Genomic DNA, 10,952 nt, shown 5'->3' on the forward strand with positions numbered 1-10,952 from the left:
GACTGATTCCTCACCGTTCTCATGATCATTGCAACTCCACGAGGTGAGATCTTGCATGGAGCCCCAGGCCGAGGGAGATTGACAGTTATTTTGTGTTTCTTCCATTTGCGAATAATCACACCAACTGTTGTCACCTTCTAACCAAGCTGCTTGTCGATGGTCTTGTAGCCCATTCCAGCCTTGTGTAGGTCTACAATCTTGTCCCTGACATCCTTGGAGAGCTCTTTGGTCTTGGCCATGGCAGAGTTTGGAATCTGATTGATTGATTCTTCTGTGGACAGGTGTATTTTATACAGGTAACAAGCTGAGATTAGGAGCACTCCCTTTAAGAGTGTGCTCCTAATCTCAGCTCGTTACCTGTATAAAAGACATATAGTCACCGGCAGTCCTGTGGGCGAAAACAGCTAGTTGATGAGAGAAGTTCGAAGGAGAATGGCAAGAATTGTGCAAGGTATCAAGCGGGCCACAAACAGACAAATAACGTGTCAGTACAACAGTGGTGTGCATAACGGCATCTCAGAAAGCACAACTCATCGATCCTTGTCATGGATTGGCTAGTGCAGCAGATGACCACACCGGGTCCCACTCCTATCAGCAAAAAACAAGAAGAAGCAGCTCCAGTGGGTACGCGATCACCAACACTGGACAATTGAGGAGTGGTAAAATATTGCCTGGAACATGACAGCAAGTTCAGTTTACTTGAGTGGCCTGAGCTGTCCCCAGACCTCAACCCAATAGAGCATCTTTGTAATGATGCTGTTCGCAGCATGAATGTACCACCGTCCAATCTGCAGCCATTGCGTGATGCCATTGTGTTAGCATGGACCAACATCCCTGTGGATCCTTTCCAACACTTTTTATAATACCCCAAAGAATTCTGCATATATCACGCTATACAGCAATAAACATAAAGTTCAAATGCAGAGACTCCGAGATCATCGAGTGCTTTTGAAGTGACAGGTTGGCGCAAAATCTATAGGCTATCTCTCCACTGCACTGTATCAGCGTAAAATAGGGCTTTCTAGCAGAGGTAATGACTAAGATTCAGCAAGAGGCAGGCAGAGGTGCAAATGAGTGTTGAATTTATTTACAGAGCGCTGGTGTTTCAAATATGATTGTGATATTTACAAATATACACCAAGTGTACAAAACATTTTGTGGTGCAGTCATTTTCTCTCCAAGCCCGGGGAAAGGGTCAGAGCACACCCTCTCCTCTCCAGACTCCGGCGAGAGCTCGGTCATAATCAATTCAGTGTCAGTCAATGTTGGGATGAAAACCTCACACACCCCATCATAGGGCAGACAATCCTGCAGAGCACCCCCCATAGGAACAACAAAGGAGCAGGAAGGAAACAGTTCGGCCTCCAACACGGCGTCCTCACCAGGGCCCGGCTGGTAAACATGACACCTCCCTTATAAATCAAAATCAAATATTTCAGGCGGAGTTATCACTTTAATCACTTAGTTTACCATAGAGATGAGAAGTGTTTTTCCCCCGCTTTTTATGGAAACCCAAAGGAATCATACCTAACCGCCCCAGTAGCATTCCATAGCCCCCCTACACACACCACGGTGCGCTCTGTCCATTGTGCTTACACAGCACAGCGAAGATACAGATTGTTTTGGTGCCAACCTGTCACTCAATCATTTGAACTTTTTTGCTATTTTTATATAGGGACATAAAACTAAAACTGAGGGGGCACAAATTTGAACTGATGGGACGAAGCCCTCTTTAGCCCCCACATGGAGCCGGGTACGGGTTACTATTCCATAGTATGCATGAGTGTAAGTTTTCGCCTGCTTATTCAACACGCAGGTCAGGTTTTTTTATGGACTTTGAGTCTCCTTGGATGGCGAGCCTACCCAGAGAGATCGACATCTTCCATTTCATGCAGAAAAAATAAGACATCTTTTCAAGAGAACCTTTTCTTGAAGGACACTTAAATACACTATTGTCCACAGCTCTACTGTGTTTGTCTCCTTCAAACCTCTCTCATCAACTAACTGTTTTCGCCCACAGGACTACCGGTGACTAGATGTTTTTTGTTTGTCGCACCATTCTCGGTAAACCCTAGACACTGTTGTGTGTGTGAAAAGCCCAGGAAGCAGTGGTGGGAAAAGTACCCAATTGTCGTAATTGAGTAAAAGTAAAGATACCTTAATAGAAAATGACTCAAGTAAAAGTGAAAGTCACCCAGTAAAATACTACTTAAGTAAAAGTCTAAAAGTATTTGGTTTTAAATATACTTCAGTATCAAAAGTAAATGTAATTGCCAACATATACTTAAGTATCAAAAGTAAAAGTATGAATCATTTCACATTCCTTATATTAAGCAAATCAGGCAGCACTATTTTCTTGTTTTTTTAAAATTTACAGATAGCCAGGGGCACACTCAGACATAATTTACAAACTAAGCTTTTGTGTTTAGTGAGTCCGCCAGATCAAAGGAGGTAGGGATCACCAGGAATGTTTTCTTGATAAGTGTGTGAATTGGACAATTTTTCTGTCCTGCTAAGCACTCTAAATGTAACAAGTACTTTTGGGTGTCAGGGAAAATATATGGAGTAAAAAGTACATTGTTTTCTTTAGGAATGTAGTGAAGTAAAAGTAAAAGTAGTCAAACATATAAATAGTAAAGTAAAGTACAGATACCCCAAAAAACTACTTAAGTAGTACTTTAAAGTATTTATACTTTAAAGTACTTTACACCACTGTCAGGAAGGTGGCCGTTTCTGAGATACTGGATCAGGCGTGTCTGGCACCGACAATCATACCACGCTTAAAGTCACTTAGGTCACTCGGTTTGCCATTCTAACGTTCAACTGAACAATAACTGATCACCCCATGCTATGTGGTAAGACTGAAATACTGAATCTGTATTTGAATGTCATTTTCTGAATTGAACTTTACTGGTGATAATTGATACTATAGAAGGGAGAACATGATTTTACCTGAGGTATTAAAATAGACCCATATATTATTTAACCCAGGGTATTTTAATATTGTTGAATCTGTTTATTATGAAATACTATTATTGTGAATTGCATAAATATGCTTAGCACAGAATTACCAAGTGGGACCAGTCAGTCCAAACATAAAAAAATCATAAACGGCCATATTAGAGAACAAATAATATACCACAGATTAGAGCTCAAATGGGCATGAATTTTTCCTAAGTTCTCCTAACCTGCTACAAAAAGTCAAATCTGAAGGTAATTTGACAAAAGCTGGATCACTTCTAGCCATGACCGTAAATCCATTAGCTGCTCCTCTCGGTCTGTCACTCGCTCCCTGTGCGCAGGCAGCTCGCTGTGCATGCATTCTGCATATGGCGACTCGGAGTCTGTGAGTAACCATAGCAACAGCTTTGCTTGGGCCGCTCTGCTCAATGACAAAACATGAGAGCAGTGAGCTGTTAAATACTTTTTGTCACTTTAAACCCTGACAAAACTCAAGAAACATTATTATTTTCTGTGAAATAATCTCTCCTGTCTTATACTTGATGAGGTTGAAGAATTTCTGACACCATGTTATGATCTTAGTCAAATATGACTACTGCGCAGCAGAGCACGAGCAAATGGCTCAGCTTCAAAATGTTAGTGATCAATTTAATGATACCAGAGCCCTACCCGTACCCTAGTTATTGATGAAAAAAACAGGCCCTACCCGATGTATAATGTCGGGGACCGTCGGGCTCGGCTAGCAGAGCTCTACCACAGGTAGACGATAAATACATTCCTGTCTCACTCAACATTGCGTAACACTGCCAGTTAGAAAATGACATAGCATTCTTTCCAAACACTCTCTGCTTTAAACATCGGTGCTGAGGCATCTGCGTGGGAGGGTTGGGCTTGAGAACGTCTCTCTAGGGGGATTACAGTAATGATCAACTCCAAACCCTCCATTACCCACCTTTTGGCTAGCCTACAGCCGGAATATTCCAATACCAGCTCCGGCTGGCTCAGGAAATCTGCATTCGGAGGATGGTCTCTCCCTCCACTGTGTGTCCGCTCTACTGGAACAAATACTAAACTGAGCCAAGGGCACCTCCAGGACTGTTGGGGCAGCGCTTTCTCCTAAATTCTCTGATCGACTCTGTATTGACCAGCCACTAGCTGTCTGACATTCAGAGTCTTTGAGCTGGTGTCAGCCACCAGTCCTATATCTATGTAAATGCTATTTTTATGGTGGCCCGGAGATGACACAAATATCGCCCAACCACCATCAGCACTTCTGGAATAAAGGATCTGGTTGGACTGAGGGCTAAAAAACAAATAACACCTGGATTCCAAGTTACTGTCACAAGTCCTTCCACATAGAATCAGTCAGATGGGAATGCAGTGTTTTTGCCAAAATAGCTTTGGTAGCTGGCATTGGTGGCTGTAGCCCCATTAGTTGCCTCCTGTTTGGTTGACACACACACACAGACACACACACACACACACACACACACACACCACACACACACACACACACACACACACACACACACACAGGGAGCGCTGCTGTATAATAAATGAGTCTCTTAGATCCCGCTACCCTCCAGTGCTGTTGCAGTTAGGTGCATAACCACCACCAGATACACAGAAACACTTCACCGGCAGTGTTGCTCAGTGCTCAAACACTCAACAAGAACAAATGCCTTTCTGACACTAGTGATGACACAAAACCAACACGCAGGGCTCTGGGCTCACATGCATGCTTGCAGCTGTGTGGATAGGATACTGCACATTGGCTGCTTGCTGTTGTGACCATGGTAGTCTCCTCTTCCAGGATCAGTTAGTATGACAGAGTCTGATCCTAGTTCAGTGCTCTGGTTGTGGCCGTCTGCTTCATATGTAGCACAGGGGCATTCTTTCCTCCAGCTTTATCATATCAGTCCCCGAGGCCTACCTCTGTATATCTACTGCCACTCACTGTACTGCTGACAGGTAATTTCAAATGCAATCTGCAGCAGGTGAGAAGTTCTAAAATGTAATCCCCATTTCTCCAGCTCTCACACACAGTTCATGCAAGCAAGTGCACACACACACACACATTCCCAATATTCCTCCCCTGCTTTACCCCCCTCCTAGAGATACCAGCCATCCCCATGGGCAGGAAGGCACCCAGCTAACAACAAACGTTCCAACAACTTTAAGAAATAAACAAATTTAGAGTACGTTCTCTTAAGAGTCTAATTAGGTCATTACCTAACGTTTTCATAGGAATGTTCCAGTGATGTGTAAGGTCTGTTTCCAAGAGACCATTCCCTTAATGTAAAACAGAACTTACCCAGATAGTGGTTACCATGTTCTCAGAATATTCAATAGTAATGTTCTAGACACGTTTCATGAGAACGTTGCAAGAACATTCCTGTGTCCAGTTTTCTAAGGGTTAGGAGAATATTCCATCAACATTCCACCAAACATACACAGAACATGGTTGCCATGTTTTATGAATAAAAATATAGTAAAATGTTCTAGACACGTTTCATAGGAACTTTGCAAGAACATTTATGTCCAGTTCTGTGGGTTAGGAGAATATCCCAACAACATCACAAACATGGTTGCCATGTTCTCAGAATATAAGATATTAATGTTCTAGACATGTTTAATGGGAACGTTGCAAGCCGAAGAACACCATCCCAACCGTGAAGCACGGGGATGGCAGCATCATGCTGTGGGGGTGCTTTGCTGCAGGAGGGACTGGTGCACTTCACAAAATAGATGGCATCATGAGGAAGGAAAATGATGTGGATATATTGAAGCAACATCTCAAGACATCAGTCAGGAAGTTAAAGCTTGGTCACAAATGGGTCTTCCAAATGGACAATGACCCCAAGCATACTTCCAAAGTTGTGGAAAAATGGCTTAAGGACAACAAAGTCAAGGTATTGGAGTGGCCATCACAAAGCCCTGACCTCAATCCTATAGAACATTTGTGGGCAGAACTGAAAAAGCGTGTGCGCGCAAGGAGGCCTACAAACCTGACACAGTTACACCAGCTCTGTCATGAGGAATGGGCCAAAATTCACCCAACTTATTATGGGAAGCTTGTGGAAGGCTACCTGAAACGTTTGACCCAAGTTAAACAATTTAAAAGCAATGTTACCAAATACTAATTGAGTGTATGTAAACTTCTGACCCACTGGGAATGTGATGAAAGAAATAAAATCTTAAATAAATCCTTCTCTCTATTATTCTGACATTTCACATTCTTTTAAAATAAAGTGGTGATCCTAACTGACTTAAGACAGGGAATTTTTACTAGGATTAAATGTCAGGAATTGTGACAAATTGAGTTTAAATGTATTTGGCTAAGGTGTATGTAAACTTCCGACTTCAACTGTATGTCAATAGAATGCACTGTTAAAAGCACCGTGTGTGTCCCTAACCTTGCCAACGGACAAAGAGCTGTGAATGGATCAGTGGTTCAATAATCAGGGCCTTGATGGGCTCGGCAACAGTACGAAGGTGAAATTAAACAAAATGTTTTGGGGAGAACGTTTCTTTGGGACGATCAGGTGACGTTCTGACAACTGATACACAGAAATGTTCCTGCAACATTCCAATGAAACATGTCTAGAACATTAATATATTTTGTTCTGAGAACATGGCAACTACAGTGAGGGAAAAAAGTATTTGATCCCCTGCTGATTTTGTACGTTTGCCCACTGACAAAGACATGATCAGTCTATAATTTTAATGGTAGGTTTATTTGCACAGTGAGAGACAGAATAACAACAACAAAATCCAGAAAAACACATGTCAAAAATGTTATAAATTGATTTGCATTTTAATGAGGGAAATAAGTATTTGACCCCTCTGCAAAACATGACTTAGCACTTGGTGGCAAAACCCTTGTTGGCAATCACAGAGGTCAGACGTTTCTTGTGGTTGGCCACCAGGTTTGCACACATCTCAGGAGGGATTTTGTCCCACTCCTCTTTGCAGATCTTCTCCAAGTCATTAAGGTTTTGAGGCTGACGTTTGGCAACTCGAACCTTCAGCTCCCTCCACAGATTTTCTATGGGATTAAGGTCTGGAGACTGGCTAGGCCACTCCAGGACCTTAATGTGCTTCTTCTTGAGCCACTCCTTTGTTGCCTTGGCCGTGTGTTTTGGGTCATTGTCATGCTGGAATACCCATCCACGACCCATTTTCAATGCCCTGGCTGAGGGAAGGAGGTTCTCACCCAAGATTTGACGGTACATGGCTCCGTCCATCGTCCCTTTGATGCGGTGAAGTTGTCCTGTCCCCTTAGCAGAAAAACACCCCCAAAGCATAAGGTTTCCACCTCCATGTTTGACGGTGGGGATGGTGTTCTTGGGATCATAGGCAGCATTCCTCCTCCTCCAAACACGGCGAGTTGAGTTGATGCCAAAGAGCTCGATTTTGGACTCATCTGACCACAACACTTTCACCCAGTTCTCCTCTGAATCATTCAGATGTTCATTGGCAAACTTCAGACGGGGATGTATATGTGCTTTCATGAGCAGGGGGACCTTGCGGGCGCTGCAGGATTTCAGTCCTTCATGACGTAGTGTGTTACCAATTGTTTTCTTGGTGACTATGGTCCCAGCTGCCTTGAGACCATTGACAAGATCCTCCCGTGTAGTTCTGGGCTGATTCCTCACCGTTCTCATGATCATTGTAACTCCACGAGGTGAGATCTTGCATGGAGCCCCAGGCCGAGGGAGATTGACAGTTATTTTGTGTTTCTTCCATTTGCGAATAATCACACCAACTGTTGTCACCTTCTCACCAAGCTGCTTGGCGATGGTCTTGTAGCCCATTCCAGCCTTGTGTAGGTCTACAATCTTGTCCCTGACATCCTTGGAGAGCTCTTTGGTCTTGGCCATGGTGGAGAGTTTGGAATCTGATTGATTGATTGCTTCTGTGGACAGGTGTCTTTTATACAGGTAACAAGCTGAGATTAGGAGCACTCCCTTTAAGAGTGTGCTCCTAATCTCAGCTCGTTACCTGTATAAAAGAGACCTGGGAGCCAGAAATCTTTCTGATTGAGAGGGGGTCAAATACTTATTTCCCTCATTAAAATGCTAATCAATTTATAAAAATTTTGACATGCGTTTTTCTGGATTTTTTTGTTGTTATTCTGTCTCTCACTGTGCAAATAAACCTACCATTAAAATTATAGACTGATCATGTCTTTGTCAGTGGGCAAACGTACAAAATCAGCAGGGGATCAAATACTTTTTTCCCTCACTGTATGGTCTGTGTATGTTTGGTGGGACGTTGATGGAATATTCTCCTAACCCTCAGAAAACTGGACACAGGAATGTTCTTGCAACGTTCCCATGAAATGTGTCTAAAATATTAATATCACATATTCTGAGAACATGGCAACCATGTTCTGGGTCATTTCTGTTTGACATTTAGGGAATGTTCTCCTAAGTCAGACAGCTCCCCTCACTCTAGACAGCCTGCTCAGTGACTACACTACACAGAGGCCAGCAGGTATGACTGCCGCTCCACACAGTGCCATGCATCCACCCAGAAACAGAGACATCCTAAATGAATGATGTCAGCAGGCAGAAGCAGCCGTAAATAACGCAGTGCTTTCCTTTCTGGCGGGTGGGTAATTTAATGTGCTTAAACTCTTCTCAAAAGGTAATCCAGAGAAATAAGGGCTGTATTGGTGAAGAGGCAACGCTGAAGAATGTACGGGGAAGTCCAACTCATTTTGTGACATTAATGGCAAACTGGAGGAGAGAGTGCGGGTGGAACCCCGCCTGGGTGGAATGCATAAGCGTTGAGTAGTGGACGGGACATCATGTCCCCTGTCTTCAAAGAGAAAGAGGGGCTCCAGCTGCACTATACATTCAGTAACTGTGCCGGCGTCGCTACAGAGAAGTAGATGTGAGGATACAGGATTTGGAAATGAGGTATTCCTATAACAATGTTCTTTACTTTTATATAGGATGATATGCTATAAGATGGTAAATGTTCCTTTTGAAGCCATAACTCATTATTTTCTATACATTGATCTGGATGCTTACAGCTTCAGGTCCCAATTTGTCCAGGTTGAAATTCTTCTCCAGAGAATTTATCCATGGAAACACTTATGTAAAATTATGTATTATTTAGTGATCTTCTGAGAGGTGCTTGTCCGAGGGCAGGGCAGTAGGACGTACAACTAGAGCATAGAATTACATTTGACTAGACTCTCTCATCCAGAGCGACTTACAGTAGTGAGTGCATACATTTTCATACTGGTCCTCAGTAGGAATCGCCTACAACAGGTTCAGGCTAGACAACCCATAGACCTCAGACACAGGTGGGTCATTAAAGGGCCAGTCTGGCTGGGGCCTGTAGTGGCTCATTCACCATCAACCTCACTCCATACATCTCCATGAGCCTGGGGTTTTGTTGCTGACTAATGTAATTATGCCCAGTCTTTCCATAATTCTTTGCATGTCTGTGTCCCTCTCTCTTATGGGAACACTGTTCTTTGTTTTGGGCAGGTGGCATCCCAGGGCCCCTGGCCTCATTCAGAGAGAAAATGACAACACTATGATATGTATGTCAAAATAAATGGTTGTGCAAACAGGTTGTATTGTGGACAATGTGTTTTCCTTTTATGTGAGAGCTTCCAAAAGCATCAACACCCATTCACCATGCATGATAGTCAATCTAATATTATATGGAAAGAAACAAGTATTTTCCCTTGCCATATTTGATGAGTTTTTGAACTCACTATGCCTGCTGTTTTGTTGTCTCATTCTTATGGGGACAAAACTGCAATTAACCGTTGTTGCCCTCTCTCTTTCAACATACCACATAGCCTATTAGGTTTCTTTATGGGAGCATCTTACCTTGAAAGTGGAACGCCTGAGACTCGCTGTGGAAGCCCTGGACTTGAGTAACTCCATCAAAACCCTCTCCAAGCGTAAATTCATCGAAAACATTGATGCGTAGAGCAGGATCAACCCCGAAACCTACAACTTGATGACAGAAACAAACACAATACGCATGGACACAATTCAGAGCATTAATTCAGTGACCTGTTCCGAACGGTTATTGGTGCTAGGTAGATGCGCATCAAAGTGTACAGAATTCCAGCTGACATTTAAAACGGCAATTTGGAATAATAGCTGAAAATGGATAGGATACCATACTTTGTTGTAAAATGGGAGTCTCAAGTCATTTACATTATTATCTACAAGACATTATGGTCAATGGCAAATGTGTGTCCTACCTGAAGTGACGCAGAATAAACCGAGGAAAACAAATAGTTTTAATCCCATTGTGAATAGAAATTAACAGTAGTCCATGTTTTGTCCACTTCCAAGAGTCAGTACTGCTCAATCGGTTTTCATGCGAACGATGTCACACCAGCGCAGTGTTACAAATCCCACACTTGTGAAATCCGCATCAGATTCAGAATTTGGAGATATTATTCCATTCCGTGCAAACTCAGTTACAGGTCTGTTACACAGGCATCAGTCTTCGGCAACACAAGTGGGTAGGCAATAGCCTAGAGGTTGTAACAAAACAAGCTTCACCAGTCCCTGAAACGCTCTGTTCAGCAGTCTGCACGAGCGCAGCGGAGAGCAAGAGTACCCGCTTTCAGGGTGGGAAGGAAAGGAGAATATAGCCAATGAAATAGGACCAATAAGCCCCCTTGTGGTCTTCGGCTGAAAATGCCTTGAACTGAACTTGATTATCCAAAACGCGCTTTAAAATACACTGAGTGCACAAAACATTAGGGGCACCTGCCTAATATTGAGTTGCACCCTCTTTTGCCCACAAACCAGCCTCAATTTGTCGGTGCATGGACTCTACAAGGTGTCGAAAGTGTTCCACAGGGATGCTGGCCCATGTTGACTCCAATGCTTCCCACAGTTGTGTCAAATAGGCTGGATGTCCATTGGGTGAAGGACCATTATTGATACACAAAGGAAACTGTTGAGCGTGAAAAACCCAGCAGCGTTGCAGTTCTTGACACA

The 10,952-nt window shown here is 43.1% G+C and overlaps 1 protein-coding gene across 1 annotated transcript in view; it reads right to left on the reverse strand.

Moving 5' to 3' along the window:
- LOC311137329 (protein kinase C-binding protein NELL2a-like) overlaps positions 1–10,548 on the reverse strand; it is a 130,539-nt gene extending 119,991 nt beyond the window's left edge. The window contains exons 1-2 of the mRNA XM_084171769.1: positions 10,202–10,548; positions 9,819–9,947 (exon numbers count right to left, since the gene is read on the reverse strand). Coding sequence (XP_084027895.1) covers positions 9,819–9,947; positions 10,202–10,250 — 178 coding nt within the window. The 5' untranslated portion in view covers positions 10,251–10,548. The remainder of the gene's footprint in view (positions 1–9,818; positions 9,948–10,201) is intronic.
- Positions 10,549–10,952: the final 404 nt, after the last annotated feature.

This window comes from Coregonus lavaretus (assembly GCF_964263955.1).
Source record: "Coregonus lavaretus genome assembly, chromosome: 11".
NCBI lineage: Eukaryota > Metazoa > Chordata > Actinopteri > Salmoniformes > Salmonidae > Coregonus > Coregonus lavaretus.